Source organism: Tinamus guttatus, unplaced genomic scaffold (genome assembly GCF_059628265.1).
Source record: "Tinamus guttatus ecotype Peru unplaced genomic scaffold, ASM5962826v1 Tinamus_guttatus_pri_ptg000434l, whole genome shotgun sequence".
Classification (NCBI taxonomy): Eukaryota; Metazoa; Chordata; class Aves; order Tinamiformes; family Tinamidae; genus Tinamus; species Tinamus guttatus.
Window position 1 is genome coordinate 230,321 of NW_028288968.1, and position 25,569 is coordinate 255,889.

General features: G+C 41.6%; 1 protein-coding gene across 5 annotated transcripts; it reads right to left on the minus strand.

Moving 5' to 3' along the window:
* Positions 1-11,801: 11,801 nt before the first annotated feature.
* On the minus strand, positions 11,802-25,171 carry RBM17 (RNA binding motif protein 17). 5 transcript variants are annotated; one of them, XM_088531796.1, is made up of 13 exons: positions 25,107-25,152; positions 24,301-24,395; positions 23,427-23,567; positions 21,875-21,991; positions 20,900-21,066; positions 18,987-19,084; positions 18,264-18,320; positions 16,545-16,686; positions 14,533-14,684; positions 13,761-13,837; positions 12,759-12,857; positions 12,226-12,298; positions 11,802-12,083 (listed from the first exon to the last, which is right to left on the minus strand). In XM_088531796.1, the coding sequence occupies exons 3-13, from the start codon at positions 23,547-23,549 to the stop codon at positions 11,980-11,982; spliced, it is 1,209 nt and encodes a 402-aa protein (XP_088387922.1). In that variant the 5' UTR covers positions 23,550-23,567; positions 24,301-24,395; positions 25,107-25,152; the 3' UTR covers positions 11,802-11,979. The 5 variants fall into 5 exon arrangements, with proteins under 5 accessions (XP_088387922.1, XP_088387921.1, XP_088387923.1 ...); XM_088531795.1 differs by lacking the exon at positions 24,301-24,395 and having other exon boundaries at positions 25,107-25,171; XM_088531797.1 differs by lacking the exons at positions 24,301-24,395; positions 25,107-25,152 and adding an exon at positions 24,194-24,240.
* Positions 25,172-25,569: the final 398 nt, after the last annotated feature.

The window sequence follows — 25,569 nt, forward strand, 5'->3', positions numbered from 1 at the left end:
CCTTAGCCAACACAGTGTGAAGGATGAGGAAGCCTGGGAGAGCATCCAGCCCCATGGGAGTGGAGCAGATGGAGGGCTGCTCCGGCACCAGTTTGGGGATTTAAGAGACACCTGCTGAGCAGGGGTGCAGGCTGAAGCACTGACTGCTCCTGCACCCCAATTACCCAGGACCCAGCTGCTATTCTAGGGAGAGGCTTAAACTAAGTCTATTATTGGATCTGGTCCCTAAGAAATCATCCTAAAACTATGAGAGCTCTGCACTTTTGTGCTTTGAGCTAGAAGGACCTCAGAAGAAAATAAGTCTTTTTTTTTTTTTTTTTTTTTTTTTAAATTCCCCAGGGGACTTCTTATTGGCTGCTCCAAACTGGACTGAGCTACAGAATATTTTAAATGTGTTTTGCTGTCAAAGTGACACGATGCTGCTCAGGATGTATTTACTGAATGCATCCATTCACCATCCACCTCAACGCTGTAGGTACCAAAGCCAGTACCAGGGTAGCCCTGGGCAGTGGGAGATGGTGGGACATGTCCCAGCTGAGCAGAGATACCACCATTATCCCATCCCATGCCAAAAACCCCCACACAGTGCACACGTGCATCCATCACACAGGTGCATCTGAGGGCAGCAAGGACAGGGACCATCCCTGGTCCCCAGGTGTCCACTCCTCATAACTGCCTCACCTTGAGGAGATCTATCCTTCTTGAGACACCCTGATGCTCTCCTCCTCTTTTTGCCCTTCGGCAATTTTGAGAAAATGCCTTACAAGCTGCAGTCATGGATAGCGTAGGAGTTGGATCGTGTTGTTGCCGAGTTCCCCATATTAGATGCTAATATTTGCCCACAGAAAGTGCCTCGGGCATCTAAGTGGTGCCAGTTAAAATAAACAGGGGAGACTAGAAACAGCGCACGGTCTTGGGCGCCAACTCTTTAATCCTTCTTTAATCCTTCATCCTCTGTTCAATGACACTTCTGTGGGAGAATCTCAAAAAAAAAAAAAAAGAGCATTAAAGTAATAATAAGCATTCAGCTGGTCCCTGCAATGGACTTAAGTTTAGCCTAAATGAAATACAGCTCAGGGAAGGAAGGTGCTCCTGGCTGAACATCAAGCCATGCTGCCCAGGCAGAAGGCGGCTGGTGGATCAACATCTCTTCGGGTTTTTAGGAACAGGTTAGACAAACGGGGTGGGAAGAGGTTAGCCTGAGCTGCCTCAGGGCTGAGGGATGGTCTAGATGGTTTCTTGAGCTCTTTGCAGTGTTAGTTTCCACGCCACAAATGCACATGGAACAGGGATGCTTCCTAGCATCAAGGCCTGTAGAAAGTTGTCGCTGCAGGGGTGAACAAAATGAGTTAATGACCATTAATATTTAGGGGGGATTGTTTAGTTAAGACTAACCCAGTGAGCAGGCAGTGGCCTTTTATCTTTGCAGCAGGTTTAGAACCTTGTTTAGGCTGAGATGCTGTGCTAGCAGCCAGGGCTGAGGAAGAGCTGTGGTTCAGGAAGGATGTACAGGCACAGGGAGCAGAGCCTCCTAGGACCCACAATGAAAAGAGACACTGGTGAAAGCTTTGCACACTGAAAACTAGCCAGGGTTTCACCAGCAACATGACAGCAGGCATTGAGCAGCTTGAAAAGCTTCATTCTTCAAAACTGACATCTGGGAAAGGCACCATGTATGCGACATCCCATCAAGGGGATGCCATGCCAAGCTAGGACCTCCAAGGCCTTGCACAAGGGAAGGAGATGAGCTTCATCCATAATCCCAGAAAAGTCTTTGCGCAATCCATCTTGCATTGGATCAGTAAGTTGGCCCAGCCAGGCTTTCTATCAAAGGGCAGGGAGGAGTGCAGAAGTCTTCACCTCTTCCCTGGCTATACAACAGGGAATGGTTTTATATCAGTGATTGCTCAGCCAGGAAATCACTGTTAAACTGATCTCACCTGCAGCCAGGCACACGGTAAGATAACACAGGGCAACAACCCGTTGGCCAAGGACAACAGAGCTTTTCCTGGGCACAAGCCAAGCAGCCGCTTCAGCTTCAGAGAGCAGTCGTGGGAATCGCCTTTGCTCCCAGCTCTGTACCCTACAGACAAATAAGAACACGAGCTGCTCATTTAAAATATTTATAACACTTTAAACTGCTTGTGTTTGCTGACACCAAACCAAGAGAGATGAGTGTGCTCATAGTTGCTGGATGCATCACAGAATGTGCTTGCATGATGGATTATGCTTACATATTCCTGTTTTACCCAGTTCTGTTTCATCCTTAAGATAAGATGTCTGAGGCTTTCGGCAGGTTCTTAGCCTCTGGCCTCTGCTCTGTGGATTTCCTGCTGCCCGAGGGTGCTGCTTTCCCAGACCAGGTCAAGGCACCTTATCCCATTGCCTAGTTGTTGTTGTGTTTAAAACCAATCTCTCCAGCTCTCAAGGCTGCATTTCTTCAGTGACCAGCAGCGAGTTGTTTAGAGCCCGGAGGCCTCTGTTTTCAGCCTATGCCCACATTTTTCAAGGCCTTTGCTAATTATCCCATACTTGAACTCCACATAATCACCAGAGACAGCTGGTATCCTGCTCTGCTACACACTGTGGGCTCTGCCAGCATGCTGAAAAGCAGCCTCATGCAGAGTTAGCATAAGGCAAAGGGGCCTTTCGCTAGCAATAGTATTTTTGCTGGGACAGCGGGCAACACAGCAGGGTCATCACAGCTTAGGATGAAGCACGGATTGGAAGCGATTGGCTTCTGGAAGCTTTCCAGCCAGCCCTCACAGGCACAGCCACCTGACCTAGACAGATTACTTTTGCTAACCTCTGGTATTAGAGCCGGCATCTTCATATCGCAAAGATTAGGGGCTCTATAAAGGCATCGAGACCAAACTGGATTAGGGAGATGCAGGTCAAACACTTCCGGCCAGGTGCTCCGGGTCTTGGTCCCGTGTCATTCACTGTGATCAGCATTTTTGGAGATAAAAGCCCGAGAGCTGTGAAAGGAGCCCAGCAGCATTTCCCACGAGGGCTGCACAGTCGCTGTTTATTGCAGCAGCACCACCCTCTGTCCATTACCTTAGTGATTTTTGCCCCGTCTCTGCAGCTGCCTACACAAGCAGGTTTCTAAATGCAGTTTTGTACCTCCCATGCAGCCAGTCCATCCTCTGGGGACCTTCCTCTTCACTTCCATGGATTTGAACTGCCACAATAAACAGCTCTGGCACCGAGTGTCGCATTCAGTGAAACATCTCCCTCCTTCCTCCTGTGCATCACAGATGACAAGTATTGGAAATCAATTCTGCTTCATGTCACGGAATCCAGGCTTGGTGATTCTGAAAGGTGAATTCTTCCCATGGAGTAAACCCCTTTTATTTTCTCTGATTGAAATCTATATATAGAGATTGATTTTATTGATGCCAAAGTCATGATTTTTTAATATAAAAAGCTTCCTCATTTTTATGCTCCTTGAGTTTTGCCTGTAAAAACACAGCAGCAAGAACAAGGACCACGAGGCTCTGCTCAGAAGCAGCTTGCTGAATAGAAATAAAACTAAGCAAAACGTTTTGAAGTGATGAGATAGAAAGGCAAATGAAGATCAGGGGGAAAACGCTATAGTGCTATGGTGGCTGGCTGTATTTTCAGGACTTTTGTTACCATGTTAACTCCAAATTCCTGATTTGCTGATGCCTTCCAAGAGTTGATACTCTGGGAGCTGTGTCCACAAAAGCAAAGGTGTCATGTTAGGTGGGATGACGTGCAGAGCTTCAATCAGTGTGGTGATAGCGGGAGATAGGACTGCACATTCCTGAGCCTTCCCCTTAAATCTGTGCTCCAAGCAAACACCTGAATCCTGGTTTTAGATCATTTCCTCAGCAAGGTCCATCTTTGTAGATGGCTGAGTGACAGTATCATTCCCTCCTACAAAGAGCCAACAGGAGCCATCCCAGCCTGTAGTCCTCTCCTAGTGGTAACCTCACATTCATTGCAGTTACACAACCTCAGCAGTGTCCTCAAGCACCTCACATGGCACAAAATCCACCCATTTTCTCTTCCACTCCTTGCAGGAGAAGCATGTGCCGGAGCAGTTTTGCATGTTTTGCTAGAGTATCACTTGAGTTTTGGCTCACAGTTGCTATGCAAGTTTAACAAGTTTGAGGTAGCGAAGTCCAAAAAAGCCACCCAGTTTTCTGCCTGCGGCGAAAGGTGGAGAAATCTGCGATGAGCTGAAGACCTTTGCCTTGGCAGGACCTCATGGATTCCTGAGTTGTTGACTTGCTATTAGCTCTCAAGTGGAGGTTGGAGATCACACTTCAGGCACCATGAGAATAAAAACAACTGAAAGGTTACCAAGTGGTAAGAGGCTTAAAAAATGTTTTGGAAAGAACAAAGTGCTTCTATCCCAAGAAAGGAGGAGCAGAAGATACACAGGCTAAGATCTAAGCGCAGCAAGAAAGAGTAATTTTCTTTCTATAGAACAGCTAGATCTGAGGTGCTTTATCAGCCAGTAAAGCAACCGTCGTCCTTGGCTGCTAATACCACTGGCTGGAAGATTAGGGTGTCTTAAAGCAGTTTGGTGACAAGCAGCAGAGGGAGCGATGCTAGGACTGTTGGGCTATGCAGCTCTCTGCTCCTACACTGACAGGAGAGAAACAGAGCACAAAACCACGTGCTTTGGGATTTCCCTATTTCCAATGCTCAGAAAAGGCCTATATAGGAAATGCTATAAAGCTACAATCATGACCTCAACAGGGAGCAGAAAATGGAGAAAGCAGATATGAGAGGAAAAACTTGCAAAAATGTGCACGCTGCCCCTTCTGCAATTAACCACTTTGTTTTCTTGGGCTTTCATCTGCTCTGATCACGCTTGTGTTGCAGCTTTTCCACCTCAAAGTCCAATTTCTTCCCATTATTAATTTTTTTTCTACTGACATGGAAGTCTGTATTTTTACTCTTGCATACAGTAAAACTTGGCACAGACACCTAGCTAGATCACTAAAGGACCATAACAAAATCATGTTTAGGATCGTATTTATGGCCAGCTGCTGCTCGCTTTAGGCTAATCCATCAAGTATGGGTGGTATGGACATGAACTTTGTTATCTGTACATATACTCCGGGGGGCAGAAGAGTGGACAACTCTGAGCTTCGCCCACTGCTTTTTTCAGTAGTCAAAAGCCCTGCGGACGTTACTCCCTTTTCTCCTCCTGTCCGCAAACTTTTGAGGTGCAACTTGAGCAATTCCAAAAGAATTTTGCAACAAAATAGCCCATAAAAACCACTCTGAACATTCAAAACAAAGTGCATCTAACACAGTGGCGTGGGCAAAGAAAGAAGGGATGTGACCAGCATAAATGCTCATTTAAAAGACAGGACTCACTGATCCTCTGGTGGTAAGGAAACAAAAAAGCAGCAGCTAGTCATTTGTTGTTCCTGACAGAGACATAAAATAAATAACCATGAGAGTCTAGTCCTCTCCAGGGTTTAAGGCCGCCAGGCCCTGGAGCTGGATGACATTATAAGGAACTAATGTAATTGCCAATTTTTGCATCCCTGAACCTCCCCTTCATGATATATATAAAATGTCACCACAGTCCTTTGAGGAAAAGGTTCATTTTCAAGCTCATTCTGAAAATGCCCAATAGGCACGGATGATAGACTTTCATGAGATTTATCTCCTCTCTCGCACACAAAGACCAGCTATTCAATTAACACCTAAGAATATCCACAAGTGTCTCTCACCCATTACTCTGAGCACTAGAGCCAGCATTCTTTTCTCCTAGGGTCAAACACCTGTTTTTCCACAATACTGTAGCATGCCAAAATCCGGAAAAACAAATACTATTGGATTATTTATCCACTAAACTAGGTGCTTGGGTTCTGGCAGTACCACAGTACGTATGAGCACAAAATAAAAGTATTCATACTTAAAGATGAGCTCCTAAAACATCTGGATATGGGGCAGAGGATTTGAGGGAAGCAAGTGTCAAAGTCCTGGAGAGCAGCATCCTTATTCTGCACTTTGGAAGAAGATGCTCTAAGGAGGAAGAGAGAGGAATCACATCGCTTCTCTTTAATGAGTTGTCTGCGAGCCCGATATGTTGGGCTAGAACCATCATTTCAGTTTCTAAGAAAGCATTTGTGTGAGCGACAAGTTACAGGAGAGACCAGAATACCACAGCTGGAGAGTTTCCAACAGGATAAAACAGGTGAAATATGCCTGGGAGCAGTAAGACCTGTTGTTTCGTGAGGTCGAGCAGCAGCCAGCACCTGCTGCCCATCCGTGTCTCGCTGTTGATGGTTTCGGCCTGGCAGCAACCTCGAAGCCTCCGGCGTTTCTGGAAGTCCACACAACCTTTAAAAGGAGATGGCAGCCCGTGAGTCACAGAGGGCAGGCCCTGAGAAAGCGAGAAAATGTTGCACATAAACCTAACTGATCCCATGAGAAAGGCCCTGCAGTGGCCCCTCAACTGCTGTATAACCAGAGCAGAATCTCTGTCGTGACAGAAAATGAGGGAAGAACTCATTTATGAGAAGTGTTGTCTGTAGGACACACCCAAACCACCCCAAAACAAATAATAAAAGACAAAAGCCAAACCTAGCTATGAAAAACCTACTTGTTCCACAGCCTGGCACAGGGGGAAGCCAAATCACCTGGTTGACAGCCACGCGACTTAGCAGAAGCTACATTCTGTTCTGTAACACAGTGCAGAAACCCAAGTTCAGGTGCCAGCAGCTACCAAGCAGCAGAGGATTTTGAGCAGTGGGTGAGTCTAGAAGTGACCGTCTGTTGTGACGCCCATTTCTCCCAAAAACGGGATCCCTTGCAAGCAGAAATGCAAAAATAAGGTTGAGGAACAAACAGCACCCGAAAAACCAAAAACACCGAGGAATTCTCAAAAAAAGCTGTAAATCTCCCAGGTGCTTTTAGGCTGCGTGTTCTCATTGCTTAAGGAATGCCAGATTCAGAGGCAGGGAGCAGTGCTGACGCTGTCAGTCTCCATTTCTCATCACCCAAAGGCCAGTCCATTAACACACTGTCCTGCAGTTATTAGTACAGTAGGTGCCTGCAAGCAGCAGCCCGGTGCAACTGTAAACAGTTTTGGGGTCTGTAAGGGAAAGAGGGGAGCTACAGCCTTGTACCTGCTAGGAAAAGGGTGCCTCGGAAAGCTTTTCCCATTAATATAGTATCAATGTCACATACATCTCTAAGCAGCCCTCGGGTTTACACATATTTTTGCTCTCTTCCAGTTTTATGAGGGTTTTCATTGATTTCTGAGCTTCTGGAAATTAAAAGTAATAAAAAGCCTGACATGACAGACCAGTAATATTAAGACTGTGATTTTCCATATCCAAAAGGAAAGCATAAGGTTCTCGGATACAGATGGTACATCGCTCTTCACAGCGAGCTCAGGCTCTCTCTGCCTCTGTTGGTACTTTCAGCAGTGGAAAAAAACAGGGGACTATTTTAAGCGTGGTACTCATAAAAGTCAGCATCTTATTACTGCATCTGGCAGAAAGAGGGGCAGCAAACCCAGTATTTTCCATCTGCTTTAAAAAATGAGAAATCATTAATAATTTCCAATTTGATTGGAAAGCTGCAACTCACCGTTCACACAGATTGACATAACCTACAGGCAAAATTACTTGCAGGATGAAGCTGAAGAACCAGACTGTGAATTCCTGCCTCCCTCCTCCTGCGGTCTGCATTCCCGTGGCAGCTGCCAAGACTCAGCTGGTGCACGGCTTATCTGTTTCCTTCTCTGTAAAAAAATCAACAACTATTTACATACCATGGCTGTGTCTCAGGGGAAACCTGCTTCAGAAGTACAAACCTTGCTATTTTGATGAACTCAGTGTAATTAAGGAAATAGCTCATCAGAAAGTTCAACTTGGTTTTAGTGGGCTTTGGAAATGATTTAGTGCCCTCATTTAAAATGGGATGAATGTAAGTCTTGTTAGGGGACTATTCTTGCACTAACTGCTGCAAGGAGTGAAAATTCTCCCTCATTAGACTCCTGCTTGGAGAGAAAAAAGCACCTTTAAGAATGCTGCAGAAGTCTCCCATATTTTCATCTGCCTTCATGGAAGTTTTGTTTACATGGTGTATTTCCTTCTGCACAGAGGGGTAACATAACACAGAAACACTTGCACAGACGTACAGCGAGCTTGAATTTCAGATACACAACTCGGAAGGCAAACACTTGCCGAGGCTGCAGCTCGCCAATGACGTCTCCTCTTTCTTGGCTGAATTCAGGTTAAAGTTCAGGCCTGAGAGTGCTCATCATTTGTCATTACAATAAAAAACAGCTCCTCCAGAAGGAATTTAGCTTTTTGTTGCGTAGTTGCAAGCAAGGGACAATAGGGTATGACCCCAGCCTTGCCACCAATCTTCTGCATGAGTTTGGGCAAGTCACTTCTTGTACCCGTCTCCCTTTTTAGACAGGAAGGTTTTTGAGGCAACAAGTCTCATCTTTCATACATGAGCACAGCAAGCTTAGATTTTTGACAATAATAATGCTAAAAATACTGCCTGTTTCCCGTGAACTCTGGCTCATCAGATTTCTCAAGTCCAGCAGCAAGTGGGCAAGCGATAAAAGTGGCAGCTGAAATTCAATATGGGGAAGTGCGAAACAGCACACGAAAGGGAAAAATAAAGACATCATGATCTGGGTACCTAAAATTCTAAAATAGCTGCGGCCACTCAGGAATGAGACCTTGGGTTATAACAGCCATGAAAGCGTCAAGTCCATAGTTCCCTGCTTATAAGGAAAAGCAACCGGAGTGTTATCAATCAGGAAATGGACACATCCGTGCTCTTCCAAACTTCAGGGTTGCTGATGCATCGAGGACACCCCTTCCAGCTCCAGCTGACATGTCCTACACGTCCCTCTCGGCTCACTGTCAGCTTCAGGGCACCGCCAAATCCCCCTTAAGCAGACATCTAATCTAGATTCCTGGCAGCAATAAACAGCTCATATTTAGCCTAAGAGGAGAGTCACCTATTCAGCACGCCGGAGCATCAGCATTATTTACAAGGGTGTTTAAAAACATGGAATTAAAGTTTAGCATCAGAAAATCCTGTCTGAGAAATATCGAACGCTTCAGATGAAGTGGTATAACCAATACTGAAGATACGTAAAGCAAATACATCCACTTTGAGAGGTCACCATCCCCTTCATTTTCTGCAATCATGAGCTTTTTAGGCATTGCCCAAAAGGAGAAACAAAACAATACTGCTTCAGACCACTGTTTTGGAGTTGTCTCTTTACAACATACCTTATGGAGAACTGTGTGTGTAACTGCAGCCATGCAAAAACACAAGCATAAATGAACTCGGTAGCTATAAATAAGGGTGTTGGAGCCCTCCAAGAGGCTGCTGAACCAGGGAAGGAAATAAAGCACGTTTAAATATAAGTGCTGGAGGTGCTAAGTTACAAGAAATAGGAAAAAAAGGTCTGTAATAAGTTTCCAGTGAAAGTTGGGAATCTAGTAGTGTATTTGGAGTCAAATTTTTTAAAAGTTTGACATGCATGCAGGAAACAACCTTACCTGGGAAAGTCCCTGCCTAAATGTAAAAACAGGTAAATGGAAGAATGGGCATTTGCAAAAATAACCAACCAACAAAAACCACACACGTTTGATATGACATTATTTGTTAAAGATAAGTCCTGGCTAAAGACCTTACACCAGTATCTCTGATCCTTCTCCAGGTTTCTTCACCTGTTTTAATGCTGACTGTGGCAGCACCTAGAGGACAACTGCCTATAAACTAGGCCCCAGCATAGTGGGCAACCACCATCTGCTTTTAGGAGGGGAAGCTAAGGCAGTTTATGCCTGCTAAGACTTTAGGAGGAGATAAACCATTTATTAACTGCATGGTACAAACAAACAAACAAACGTTTTGGTTGTAGAATCAGTCCTTCTGCACAAAATACTATATCACCGTGTCATCTCCCTGACGTTTCCAGGGGAATTTTGCCCACAAATAGTCAACCACAATGAGGATTTTTAGAACCAAATGGAAAAAAAGTTGCCAAGAAAACAGTTTTCAGCAAGTGGAAACCTCCTGGATAAAGTAATATATCAAGAGAAATTTAAATGGAATGGACATAGGCAAAAGCCTGAAGGAAGTAGAAAGGCAAGAACATGGAAGAAAACAGAACAGAGCAGGTTATTCCTATGTCAGTGGGGCAAGATAAGCGTTTTGCTTTGTAAACACACAGGCCTAAGCTGACCCAATTCCTGCAGTGAACAAATGACAAACTCAAGCCTCTGATTCATCAAATTGGAAGCTCAAGGCTGCTATTACAGGGAGAAAAGGCAGAAGAGATAGTTAGAAGATACAAAAAACAGTCCGCATCCCTCAGGAAAAGCTTACAGCTGCTAACAGCTAATAGTGCAGAACAGTAGTATTTGTTGAAACAAAAGTCATAAACAAATCATCTTGCCTAAAGCCAAGTCATATTTTTCAGGGCATTTTAGGGCAGGTCTTGTACAACAGAAGAGCAGACACACAACAGGTAAAATACAACTTTTTTAAAAAACGGTTTTCTGTTTTACAAGCAAATGTTTGTACAGAGGTTGTTGGAACACAAGTGGAAAAAAGAAGCAAAAAAACAAGAGCAAGAATTTGTCATAGAGATCTGCAGCCAAAACTTAAAAAAAAAAGAGGGCAATAACTGGAGATACTTTACAGCATTGATCAACTACAGGTCTATATCCCCTACCCCCCCAGATAAATGTGTACAACAGGAAAAAGGCATCCAGCATCAACTTCCAACCAGCTAAAAGGCCCTCAAAGCTCTCTTCCCTTTTAATATTTGTACAATTTCAGTGGCAATTGTGGGTATAATGGAGCACAGACAAGTGTCACCATTGACACCTGTTGCCAACCCTTTGTCACATACTCTTTCCAAACAAAAAGCAAACATAAAACCAGGAACACTACTATTTCTTATTTTACATAGGAGAGGAAAAAAAAAGTTGTAGCATTTAGCAATTTTGTCAGCTCTTCAGTTTTTTTATGAGAGTTTTCTTTCATTGGCCCTTTTGAAAACTTCATCCAGCCTTTCTTAAATATCCCCCTCAGTGTTATTTGACTGCAAATATAGAGAGAGCACATGCCAGGTTTGAATCATTTTTAAGAGTTATTACGTAAGTGTGATGTTAGAGAAAGTGAGAACCGTGCAGTTGGCCAGATACAAGAATGAGTTTCCGTCGGTTCCTACAGTACTTCCATACTGACCTGTATTCAGTTAATCCTCAGTATTTCTAGCAAAGACTCTAGCGAGATGGCCAGCAGAAAGCTTCCACAGACAGCCCACTCATTTGGATTTAAATGGCTAGGTGTTTTAAATTGCCTCCCTCCATTTCCCTGGGTTAAACTTGTGTAAGGTTAGACATTTTCTTTGGATTTGGGAAGAAATACAAATGCATTCCTTGTTACTTTCCGCTCCGTTCCGGTATGGAAAGTATTGTCCTGGAGTCAAACTGGAGAACAAATTAGCTGCCAATCATCCAACGACCCCAGATCACGCTGGAGTTTGGAGACTGAGGACTTACGAGCAAGGCTGGAATTCTGGGAGACACCACGAGGAAAGAAGCACGATAGCACACTGTCCTTTTCCAAAGCTTCCCACTTATTGTGGATGCAGCACAGCGGACTCCATGATGAAGCACCAGAACAAGGAAAGCAGGAATACAGACAAAGCATCTCCTCAGCAGTGGGGTCCAAAACAAAGTCCTTTGAAAGCTCAAAACAAAAAATTCCCAGAGCAATAAGCAGAATTGTGCAATTCAAAACCACACAGACGTGAATTTTACTTTCAAAGGGCTTTATATTACAAAAAATGTAAGTCACAACGAATGCGAAAAATCCATTCAATGAGGCCTGTTTCCAGTTTGCTAGGAAAGCTCCTTTTCTCTTCCTTATTCCCAGCCTACTGCTGAAAACATGATTGCCAGAACAGTGACACCTCGAGCTAGATTTTTAAAATCAAACTTGCTCTGCCAGATCCAGTACTCTGAACTTGTCCAGGTTGTAGAAACAAGCCTTCACCACTCGGCCACCGAAGTACCTTCCATTTAGATCCACCACAGCTGGAATTAAAGCGAAAAAGGAGTCAGCAAGCGACGATTCAGTAAAATAAGAAATTCTTTAGCTAACAGTCTAAAGAGTGAGGCTGTTAAATGTCTAAACAATTTAATTTTGACATTAACATTAAACAATGTAGCATCCTACCTTTGATTGCAGATTCAACCCGCTCAAACTCTAAAAATATCCTTACAGCTTCGTCATCAGGTGCACCAGGAATCTGAAGAAAACCAGATTAGAGCATTACCAAGATACTGCTTTAAACTGTTATTCTTCACAGTAGTGAACACAAAAGAAAAATTAGGCACAGTTGTCCAGTTGCTAAAAGGAGATTTAAATTGCCAAAATGGGTCCTGTTTCTCTAAGGGAACCTTTCAAGTAAGTCAGTGACAAGCTTCTACAGGCCAACTCCACAAACAATTCTCTGTAAAAGACTAAATCAAGCAGGAGGAACTGAAGAAGGCTCCAAGAGCACAATACCCACAGATTTTGCCCAGTTTCTGACTTCAGGAGTTTGTACTGTTATGAGATATGGAAAATACAGAATCACAAGACTGCAAGAGACTCCGAGAAATCTTCTTAATCTACACCCCTTCTATAAAGGGGTAAGAAGTCAGTCCTGAGAGACAGATGCCCAATTTGCTTTGAGAGCAGTCACCATGAGTCAGATTATTTCTTACCTCGAAGATGACACATTTCCCAACCTTGCCATATTTTTCGCATTCTTCCTTAGTTTCAACTTCTAGATCTTCATCTACCTCCCCAGCACCTACCATATTCTGAAAGTTAAGAGAAGAAAACCAGCTCACTGCATGTGGGCCAAGTAGATGATTGTGCACACAAATCAGGAATGCATGCAATTGTGACTGAATATTTTAACTTTTGTGTCCAATTCTGGGCTCCTCAGTACATGAGAGACGTCTCTCACTGGAGAGAGTGAAGTGTGGGGCTATGAAGATGATTAAGGGACTGAAGCATCTCCCCTACAAGGAAAGGCTGAGAGTTGGATCTGTTTAGCCTAGAGAAAATTGAGAGGGGATCTTATCAGTGTGCTCAAATAGCTTCAGGGAGGGTGCCAAGAGGATGGGGCCAGACTGTTCTCAGTGGTGTCCAGTGACAGGACAAAAGAAACAAGCGCAAACTGAAAGACAGGAGGTTCTGCCTGAATCTGAGGAAAAATTCACTAAATTCACTGACTGTGAGGGAGACAGAGCACTGCAATAGGTTGCCCAGAGAGGTTGTGGAGTCTCCTTCTCTGGAGATTTTCAACACCTGCCTGGACACCATCCTGTGCAACGTGCTCTAGGTGACCCTGCTTGAGCAGGGGGACTGGACTAGATCTCCTGAGGTCCCTTTCAACCTCAACCCTTCTGTGATTCTGTTTAAAACAAAAGCCATTTAATCAAACATCACAGTGCTAGACAATTCCTCAGAACTTGAACGCTGTGACACAGTCACTGTATCCTTTAAATCAGTACAGCTCTACAGTTATAACTTAACTCTTCTCCTATTGCCTATTTTTCTCCACAACATATAAAGCACGGTGCTTCTCAGGCATTTTGAAAAGAGATAGACATGATATAAGGTTTAGGCCAGAACTCTGCATATAGAGGCACTGTAATAGGCTTAAGCATTTCAAACAGACATGCTGAAAGTACCAAGATGTGTCCCTTTCAACTTACCCTTAAGAGGACCACTTTAGTAGGGCATTTCAGTATCTCAGTTAATGGGTTAGAATCCGTTTTCTTGGTTGCATCTGCTATAAACAGGCATAGTGAGTATGGAAAAATTTAACATCAAAGCTCATTTAAAGTTTATGGTGGGGGCCTTTTTGAGAATCTTATTATTTGCATTCAGTGAAATAAAAGCCACTAATTGTAGTTTCACAACGATACGGAATAGCCTTTCAGAACTGCTAGCTACCTTGAACAACAATAACCACACAAACCACTGCTATGGCACATAAATTAAGCCAAAACAGAGGTGACTGACTATTTCCTGGAGGGAAATCAACTTTAAAATGTTACGAGATCCACCTAAACCAAAAATTGGATCTTCTTACTCCTAACAGGTGTGCTCAGGCAGAGGTGCAGTTCTAGTAAGCCAAGATGTTGTCTCTAGGCCAGGCAACCTCCTGGGCAATCAGTATCTAACACACATGCCAAGGAGAAAGTCACAGGAGTTGTGCACCTTGTATTACACCTTGAAGAAAAGGTAGAGATAGGACACTAAAGGAAGACAACCTAAAGGGTAAGAGGATGAACTAATAATTAAGAGAACATAATTAAGAATAATTAAGAGAACATGCCATTTTTCTAACTCTTACTTACATTCTGTGCAAGGACAGAGGCTGCCTCCCCTCCCTGCCCCAAATCCAGAAGCTCCCACTGACATATATTTCTCCCAACCATTTTCCACAGAAGCTTCCCTTTTCCCTGGCGAAGGGCACATTACCTTTTTCTGTGACCTCCCCAATAATGATCTTGCCACCTCTCTTGCTTGTTTTCTCTACCGACAGTGCTGTGCTCAGCCCCTGTTCGTGCTTCCCCAGCCCCTGGCCCTCTCTGAAACCATACTTCTGCATGATTTTATGAGCTACCGTGCCTCTGCAAAGAGAAAAAGGATCAGTTAGGAAAAGTTTCTTACAAGAACGTTATTAAAATATTATTAAAACATTGATTTTCCTGACTTATCAGATATTCATATATTCTACCTCCTAAAAAAATCTCATTACACAGTGAAAACATAAGAGCTTCTACATGAGTTTATAGTCTAACAATTTCACAGAACCTTGAGAAGATGGAAAATATTATCCCTGAATTACATATGGAAAACTTGACAGAAAATTTGACTAACTCAATAAAATTGTTCACACCTTGCCAAATACCAGCTGACTCCCATTAGCAGTGCAAGTCAGTATCAGACATTCTGCACAAAGTTGCAGAACAGATTAGACCAAGGTTTAACTAGTCCAGTTTATCAGTAGCTGATATCAAAAAGTATCAAAAAGCTTGAGAGAAAAATATAAGAATATCGAAACAGGTAGGTATATTTTTGTTTCCCTTATTAGACCACATTCCACCATCTACTATTTCAACATTGGCTTAAGCTCCAGAATACAAAGCTTTGCTGCCCCTTCCTGTAACAAATGTGGATATTCTTAATATCCATTTAAATGTTTTATCTCTCTGAATTTTCAAGAACTTTGAGGCAGAAAAATCCCCATCTATTTACAGAGCAAATGCCAAAAGGAACCCCACTAGCTGATCTCGAAATGCCCACTGAAAGAATTGCTAGAATGTACCTACATGTACTGACTGACATTTCTTTGGATAGCATGGCTTGATGGCAAAGGCACAAAAATACACTATGGTACAGTAGCAATTTACACCACAACCAATGTTCTCTACTCAGTCACCTCTGTTTCACTAACAGGCATTACACAGAAAATATCGGATCAGTGACTACATGACTATGTTTCCAGGTACACAACAGAAAACATATAAACACACATTAAAAAGGGCCCAAAGTTCCAGCTATATCATGCTCAAAGGTTAAGACACTAACTCACACAATAAACAACTGCCAATGTGTGCTGAAAATAAAGCAGGTTAGGTAGTATTTTTAGCACTTTTTTCAATGAAATAGAGGTCCTAGGGTATTGTTAACTTGAGGTGGTAACAACACAAACTCATTTAACAGTTCTCATGTTGGTTGTCCTTTTTTTGGACTATGGTAAAAAAATGTGTTTATATCAAACATGCACAAAAGCAAGAATGAAAAATGCATTGTAATAACATCTTAAGCTATACCTCTTTGGCCTTGTTCCTTTTAGATATAGTTTTGATTACACTGAGTTTGCACTTAAGACTTTAGTCACATCAAGCACTGTGGAAGATGGTCAGAGATAAACGCTGCACCTTTCAGAGGCATCTCTGAAAGCTGTTAGTAATTATAAATTCAACTTCACTTTGTCACCGCAGCAGTTAGCAAGCTTTTTCACAGTGCTAATCCAAGGCAGAAATGTAAACTGAAAGATTTGCAGCCACAGCTGCTGCCACCTTCAAATATGCCATGCGTTTTTGAGGAAACAAACAAAATCAGGGCTGGAATGATTTGCCCACTGGTACACAGCAAATTTTGGGTGAAGCTGGAAAGGAAATCTGCAGACACTAACACGCCATCTGTGTTTTCCTATAGATTACGTTAGCTTGGCTTGCACAAGCCACAAACACTTTCTACTTCGATGAAGCTTCAGAACTTGCTTAAAGGCACAGCCCTAAATGCAGCCACTTCGGATGCTTTTTTCTCATTCGAAGAAATCCTGTTTTGGCATCCTCTCAGTTAGGACCACATCCACTTATTTCTCATAGACAAAGTATTTTAAGTGCTGGCTTCCACCATCTTCTAATACTTAAAAAACAAAACAAAAAGCAACGAAATGTTAGTATGTCAAATATATTTACCCCATGTTAGCAAGGAAGGAGTTACTGGGTCCTGTGGGTGAACGAGGTCTTTCTGGCTCATCATACACTGGGGGAGGAATAGCTGCTTTGGAAGAAGGAGCCCGAGGCCTTGACTCTTCTTCATACGGAAAATTTGCCACAGCTGGAAGAGAAGGGAGACATTTACTTTTTCACTAAAATATTTTGCATGAATTACCCATTTGTCATGAACACGAAAGTACTGCGACTTCAATCTCATTCATTTACAGAAAGATCTTCTTCTGCAGGCTGTCCCTTCTCCTCCTTCAATACTCACATATTAAGAAAAACAATGCCAAGTTAGAACTGCTTTCTGCCTAGCTGATTTCCTCTTCTCCACAGAAGTCTTTGGCAAAGACTTCTCTAAGCAAAACATTTATACAATTTGAAGATATATTGTTCACTGTTTCTAAACCAAGCCCTTTCCTGAGAGAAATGAATATCACACTGAATAGATAATTACACCATTTCCACTGACATGTAGAACTGCAAAATTTATTTATTTGAAAAGCAACAAAATACACTAGAGAAATTCTATAAGGAAATAAAGAACATCCTCTTTAATGTATTTATATGCCTTTAGATGGAATTTAGTTTATTTTCTCATCTTAACTAGCACTTATATCTTACCAAATAAAGCAGCGAACACGAACTTTGGGGAAATAGTATGAGAAAAAAAATTCTATTTAGGCAGCAGCAGAACTGGATTATGGAACTTTGCTACAGTAATAGTATTTTCTGAGGTTTGTCCAGCCTAGCTTTGAGTGTCAAGTAACGAGACATACAAAGATTCCCTTGTGAGATCATCTCATATTTTAGAAGCTCTCCCAACTCAGGATACTTCTACCATTTCCAGCCTGTATTTACTTTTCTTTGACACTGCTCAATTGCTCTTAATTATTTACACAAAATATTTCATTTCTGTTTTTAGTGTTTAAACACTTCAAATACTTCCACTATTATGCCATTCATTTACTCCACCAAACTACATTTTGATTGGCATCTACTCTTAAATTAAATCAGGACTTCCAAAGGAAATTGTTATGTGCAAAATATTCAAATTCTTTTATTTATAATGGTATACACAGTACACTGCTAATTATTTTAATTGAAAAATTAAGACAATCAGACATGCCACAAACCTGAACACTTCTGTTCCTACAGCAAGATTATGCCATCTAGTGGACAACTGCAACCTTCTTCTCAAAATACTCTTGAAAGAGGAAAGGAAACCCTGTCTTGTGAGCTGAGCACCTTTTAGCTTGTACCTTGTCCCTCAAAAAATTACAAAATCCTGTATTTAATACATAAGCCTGGCAGAAATTCCTAATGCAAAAAGGTAGAGAAAAAATCCCTCTATGCTGTGAAGATAAGTTCTAGTCCACCTAGAAAAAAACCCACATTTTTGGAACATTTCTTCTTTCAGATCACAAGTGAGGAACCAGACCTATCATGGACCAGACTGCTAACCCGTATCTTTAGCAATACAGAAGCCACTCATTTAGAATAGAAATGTGAATCACAGTAATATCACAGGTTCCCCATAACCTGCACCAGAAGGTTCAACACGGAAGTGGTACAGGCCCTTCTGCCATCAGGAACCATATGGGAAGAGCAGCAGGACATCCTACCTAAATAGCGGGTTGGGTGAGAATTGAAAAACATTTCTAGACTTTAGGGGACAGGTTTTGGTGTACTTACGTTCTTTGTCCTTCTCAACAAGAGATGTAGGTGGTGCAATAGCAGCTCCTCCCATACCTGGGGACAAAACAGAAGACAAAACATTCTTATGATGAGGTCCTATGATAGCACCCAGACTTTCATAAGGCTACAATGCAGGTTCTATTCTAATGAACAATATTCTAAAGTTGTCCTAGACTCCCAAGGCAGAGCAAATATTTTAAGTGTCTTCTTCATTTCTGAAAGGAAGACCTGATTTAGCTATTGTGATTTTGCTACTGAAAGAATAAAGTTTAATTTTGCTTATACTAAGAAATATCTAAACACACAGATATTTATTCAAGTAAAAAAGGCAGGAATGGTAAGTAATAGTAGTGAATATTCTCCATCAGTTCTCATAAGCTGATTTTATCTCACGTTCTCCCCTTTTCCAGAACTTACATTATGCAGAAACTTGTAAGAGATACTAGCTAAGGTAAAAAGGACTTTAAACAATTAATCTGCCATCTCCTTCCATGGGAAAAAAAAAAACAATTTTCTGTTCTTCAATAGTTATGCCATAGTAAAATACTGGCTTTATTCTAGAGGCTCAGAAATAACATGATACATATCAACTGAGAAAACAGGATTACACAGTCCACAGAAACAAGAACAGGATAGAACAGGATTGTTAATTTTTTTTCTTTCTTCTCTCTTTTCTCCCTTCCCCCTCTGCCCCACCCAAGGACTAAACAGCTCCCTTACTTCTTTTTCTTCTCTCCCTTTCATAATCTTCATCTTCGTCAGAATCCGGATCCGGTCTTCTTGAAAACCCACTGGCTTCGTGTCTGTCTTTACGCCTTCTGGGAAACACAATGCATTAGGATAAGAAACATCAAGCCTACACTTTCCTATAATTTGTGATACGATCTTTATGATATGAATTACATTGCTATATTCTAATCTGCATTTCATAATGTGAACTACGTGAAGTGAATGTGAAGTGCTATGCACTAAGGCATAAGGAAACAACTTCACCTTGTTGTTGTTGTTAGCCTTATAGAGTATTTTTATGAGATGGATCCAAAGAGAATCACTTTCCACCTTCAAATCAGCTAACAAGAATGTATGGAAATGAATAAGCGTAGTTTTGAGTGACTGAAATGGAAGAAGTGCAAGAAACAACTGGTAGGAAGACATTGATCATTCTCCTTTGTACACTTTTTTTTTTCCTCTAATTCTGGATTACTGGCTGTAAAGAAAAATACCATTCGCTCAAGTCTACGAAAGTTATCACAACACAAATATCAGATTCTTGAGAAGCTGGCTTGCCAATTACATTCTGGAAAGTGTTCCAAAAAATTAACATTTAGGTGAAAATATTTCAAGACTCGATGTACTTTATGTTTTTTATGAAGGTACCGATTTTAGCATTTTAGAAAAAGGAAAAATGCTTATTCTCAAAAGTTAAGAGGAGAACCTAGGACATAAAACTGGTCTCCTCTCCAGCAGAGCTGCCCAGATTGAACTATCAGACAGTAGGAACAGCAGTACTTCTGACAGGTATCAATAAGGAAGCAGACAAATTATCTGGATTGCCAGATTTTGAATTAAAATGAAATATATACTGTTCATACACCTGGCTTATTGGAAAGCAACTATCTGATGCATGCTTGGTTGACAGACTTGCCAACACAACTTAAAAGAACAAGGGTTTTTACATATTTTCAATTTCCTCCCTCTAATTTTACCTACATAAGGCTACCTACATCTATGGTCTACGCACTTGACCTACATGCAACAAGTTTCAAGCACAATTACATGGCAAATAATGATGAAGCTGGGGAACTGTCAATGCAGATTTTTGAGATCTTGAATGCCAGCTAAAGAAAACTGTGACAGGGTCTCATGCATTCCTCTTTGCTACAGCAATGAAGATCACAACTGAGAAAAGACAGAGAAGTCCAAATGACTAAAACTATGAGCTTCTGCAGTCTAAATTGAGCATCTCTCTCAATTCTATGGACTTCAGCTGACTCGCACCATGATGGAATTAGCTTATTAATTTAACTTAAAATAAGCAAACGTAAAGTACTTCCGCCCTGAGACAAAAGAGCAGTAAATATGCAATTAATTTGCTTGAGCTAATTGCTTAAACTAATGCAGAATAAAAGAAAAAAAAAAGAAAAAGGCAACTATGCCTCTGGGGGCAGAGCTGGTTAGATGTATAGAACAGAAATGCTTTCACACGGCAGTATGAAATATGTAAAAGGAAAACAGATGGTTTATCATTAGGTGTTGAAAGGTATTTCTGCAGTCAGGTTACAATGAAATAAAATACTCTGAAACACCTGCAAGCTCAAGCTCTGATAATAATACATCAAGTACCCAAATACTTCTGCTACTGTGAAATAAATTAAACAGCAAAATTTGACAAAGATTTTCCAGTTTGTCCATCAAAAAACAAAGATGATGAATATATGATAAAATTAGGTAATTTTTGGATTCTTAGATGACTTCAGTAAGAGCATTGAAATTTGCCTTGTGTTTGCTTCTGTGAGCATATAATACTCTTCACAAGAGCTTTCAGTACTTCCCTGAAACTGTTCGGGGGTATAAAATTAAGCAAATAGATCTTTAAATAACCAATAGGTCATGAGTTGGAACAAAAACCTTACTTTTCTCTTTCTTCAATCTCCTTTTGCCTCTCCAGTTCACGCTGTCTCTGTCGTTCCTCTCTTTGACGTTTTACCACTTTCTCATAATCATTTGGAAACATGGGATCATATTCGTCTGCCAAAGGAATTAACACATCTCCTGCAGAAAAGCCACTAGGTACAGGATCCTTCAGGAAAAAAAAACAAAGGAAAACATTGACATTTTCCAGCTGAGATCTGCAAACAGCACCCAAAATAAGCAAGCCCTTCTCACTCTAAACATCACTAAACCCCATTTCTGCCTTCAATCGTGTAAGGCAGTACCTTGATCCTGCTGATACTAAAAGAAAGCTCTGCTCTCTTTCAAAACAGAGATTTCACCCAGGCCCTCGCCACCTCAAGTACCTCCATGAAGAACAGAATCTCCCACTAGCAAGCACAAAGAAGCAGCAAACCAATGCAGACAAGAATATTTTGATACCCATTCATTCACTGTTGTTAGAAAAATGCATCTTCTGGTACCAACCACCTGCCAGGGGTCATCCCATGCAATCTCACCAGTCTTTACCCTCGCTTGCTAGTAATACAGTACCTGACAGACACACTGTTCTTCTCCCATCTGAAAACTAATTCAAAATCTTCATCTTTCAAAAAGCTTCAAGGAGAAAGTGTGCTTTTATTCCTTATCATTAGAAATACATTTAAAAGATGAGCTGGCTTTTATTATTTTTTTTTAATTTTTATTATTATTATTATTATTTTTTTTTTTTACAAAGACATCAGTCTTTGTACTTCCACGTTATATCACATGGAAGTCTATATAAAACTGAAGTCTTCACTAATTGAAACATCTCTGAACAGAAGAAACCAACTTCAAAGATGACTTCTTTGACCAGCAGGAAAAGATGATGAAAAATAAAATATAGATTACAGTCAAGGAATCCAAATTCAAAAACATCTGATTACAGCTGGACTGTCCAGTCACCCTGATCCTACCTTTAATCCAGCTGCTACATGAGGTGGTGTGTCCACAATCTGCCTCTCATCTGAAGAGCTGCCTCGTTTCAGGTCAATCACTGGAGCGAGGACTGTTGTTTGTTTTGATCTCTGGCTCTGGAAACAAAAATTGCAATAGAAAACGTCTAAAAAAGTAACAAAATAATTTTCTGAAAAGCGGCTCTTTCAAATATTGTTCAAGTAGATTTCTTCTCTTTTTTAAAGAATGAAAGTCAAGCTCTAGCTCAAATTCTTTTCTGCTCAAAGTTCAATATACAGTTTTTCATAAACTTATCAACATACAGTAATTTGCAATATTTCTAATGAACCTTATTGTGGATAAATACATTTTATTTCATACTGATTGGTAGAAAAGACCAACTCTTCTTTGCTAGAGGTTGGCTCTAAGTTAGAGAGCTGCTACAAAAAAATATAAATCTGATGAAATAATTCGAAGAGAAAACCTCAGTGAAAACAGTGCACATCCTTCTGCTTTTAAGAGATTGGTATCTTTCATGGGTGTGCACCAGAATGTACAGTGATAGCTGAAAGCTTTGGAACTAGTGCCAAAAAACAGGCATTAAATATTCAGATTATCACTTCAGTCTGAGTTTGAATTGAGAGTTTTTGTTTTTTAATCTAGTAGAGGCTTAGGTTTTTCTTAAAGACAAATTCTATTGCTCTTCATACTTTATCATCAGATAAAAACAAATTAATCCACTTTTGAATCTTCTAATCTTATTTTGTTCTTCAATTACAGCCTATACACATATACTGCATATCGAATACATATATAAAGTACATATATATTTTATGTGCCACTTCAGGCTTCATTCATAAAACTTGTGCCAAATTCTGTTCTCAATTTTAGCAGCACTTATGTTTCTATTTTAATGAAATATTCTCATTCTACGTAGTCTGCACATAGTCTACAAAGTACATGTGTCCTGCTTAAACATAAAACAACACTGCTTATAAGAACAGGGTGAAACACTGTACCAATAAAAAGAAAAGGGCTCTGTCACATGAGCTCTAACAATTATCTTTCAACCTTTTCCCTTTCACGTATACTGGGAATACTGCAAAAATTAACACACAACAATTTGCACTTAATTATCTAAACCCTTTTTGAACAGCAAGCATAAAATCATGCAAACACATAAATGACAATGGATACAAAATGCCAGGAACAACTAACAGCTGATACTGTCATCTAGGCCAGTATGGCCCTTACCTGCTTAAAAACAGAAATGCTTAATCTCATTCTCTTTGAAATTAAATATGAAGATCAGGTTTTAGCTCTATTCTGTCAAAAAAAGAGGCTCACAGAGTACACAACAATTCTTCATTTGCTTTTTAAATTTACAGGACTTTCTCCAATTTCAAAAAATACTCATCTTGGTCCCCATGCCCAACGCCTTCTCAGCAGGCTCCACATTACAAACTCACAGATGGATTGTAACAAAAGGATTCCAAATATGTATTCCAAAGTCACAAACTTTCCTCGGTGTTCCCAAGAAGCCTGAACAACAAAAATCGCTAACAACCGTACCTTTGCTTGTGTGAGAGCTGCTTTCTTCACCTGCAACTGAGACTGCAGTAGCTTGAAATTTTTGGACCAGCCTTCCGTTTTTGAATCACTGGTCTCAACTCCCAAGTCATCGTAAAGGGACATTTTCTCTCCGATTCAAAACTAGAAGACAAAAAAAGGCATAATAAACCATATACCCAATGTTTATTTGCTATTAGTTTGGTTATGCTTGCACACCGTATTTTTAAGTATCTTTTTTCTTTAAGCCAAAGAGAATTCCAAGCAGGGGTGTTTTTTTTTGCTGGTTAACAGTAGATATGCATACCTGCTGTTAGGCCTAGAAAAGTAGTTATCTGAAAGACAATAAAATGTCTCTATGAATACTGTTCAAGTGTCAATGGTTGTTGAAAACTTCCTAAAACTATTTTTGTAACATATTGATTGCAAAATTACGGCTGTAACATCATTGTAGGCTTTTTAAAAACATGACACTGTAGTCCACAAAAACACTAGGAGGGTCACAAAGAAATTTGCAAGTATGAGATAAACCCCAGGACTTTCAAATTAGAGCACTTAAGAAGTACCATCTCCCCTGGCCTTAAAGTCAGTACCAATATGTCGACATTGCAACTAATTTCTTAAATTAAAGAATTTTACAACATCATTAGGCTGAAAAAATATGATTCTTAAATTAATAACACTTGCTGGAGCACTACGTGCTAGTGCATGGTTAAGTAAATAATTCCACACGTTCGAGGGCCTCAAGCAACCAGAATATACAAACACACCTATAAAATCAGCCAGGAAACAACATCAGAACAGGGCAGGTATCACTGCATAGATGACACTGAAAGGAAGGAGGAAAAAAAATGCGCACGAATGAGAGCTCTATCACCTGCCACTGCCTCGAAACAACCCGTGAACACATTATTTATCCTGCTTCCAGCCTGGGTTACGGGTCTCCAACCACTGCTTTAACGCCTTTATTTCCTGCGAGACAAATCACCTGCAACAGCGCTAAAAATCACTGATAAACAAACACAAAACCAAGACCTCCCTGCACAGACGGATGTCTCTATCTGAAGGCACCTGCCCGACAGAGGAGCTGATTGCTAGAAGCTGTGATGTGACCCAACTTACATATTATAATATATATTGCAATAAATATTATATATATATAATGTTAGGCAAAACTCCAAGCAGCAGGCAGCTGACTGCACTACAATTCCCACAGGCAAGTGGTATGAAATAATGGAAATATGTATACTTGCTTATATATTGTGCATATAATAATATAGGTTAAAAAAGAAGTATTATGCATATAGCGAAAAAAAAGTAAAAATAACACAAAAAACACGTTTTTCGCCAGCAAGGAATATAAATAAACAGAGCTCGGTGTTTATACAGGTGCAGGGCGGGATATTACACATCACAAGAGACGGGGGTGAGAAGAAGACGCCACGAAAGCCCTCTGCGCCACCGGAGGGAAAAACTGGGGCTGCAAAAGGCGATTTTAGGGGCCAAAGAGGAGGGGAGGAGGCAGCCGCCGGGGCGGGAAGGAGGCAGCCGCCAGCGCGGGCCGAGGCCGGGCGTTGAGGAGGCGTCGGGGCCGGTCCCCATCCCTCCCCCGCTCCCATCCTCGACAGGGCCCGTCCCACCCGGCCGGGAGGCGCCGCCGAGGCCCTCGCGCCCGCCGCTCACCCGTCACGGCGCCGCCGCCATGAGCCGCCCGCGGAGGCAGCCGGGAAGGGCCGCGGCGCCGCCCGCGCCTGCGCGCGCGCCGCCCGGCGCATGCGCGGCCGCTCGGCCAATGGGCGGTGCGCGCGGCGGCGCCGCCGTTGTGGCGCCCCCTGGCGGGCGCGGAGCGGCGCAGCCGCCGCCGCCGCATCCCGGCGCGCTCGGGCCTGGAGTCGCAATCACCTTTTTAATTAACGTTTGCACGGGGATGGGGACAAAGGGATGAGCGGCGTTAAAACCACCGGGAAGCTGCATTTTGGCAGAGAGGGGGTTAACAGCAAGCAGCAAATGCTGCTGGATATCCCCTATAGCTTCTTCCAGCAGCTTCTTCCTCCGCTGGCATGCTGTGTCCCATATTGAGGAACCACAGTCATTGTTGGAAAAAAAAAAAAAAGCAAGGAATTTCACAATCAAGAGATTTGTCCTC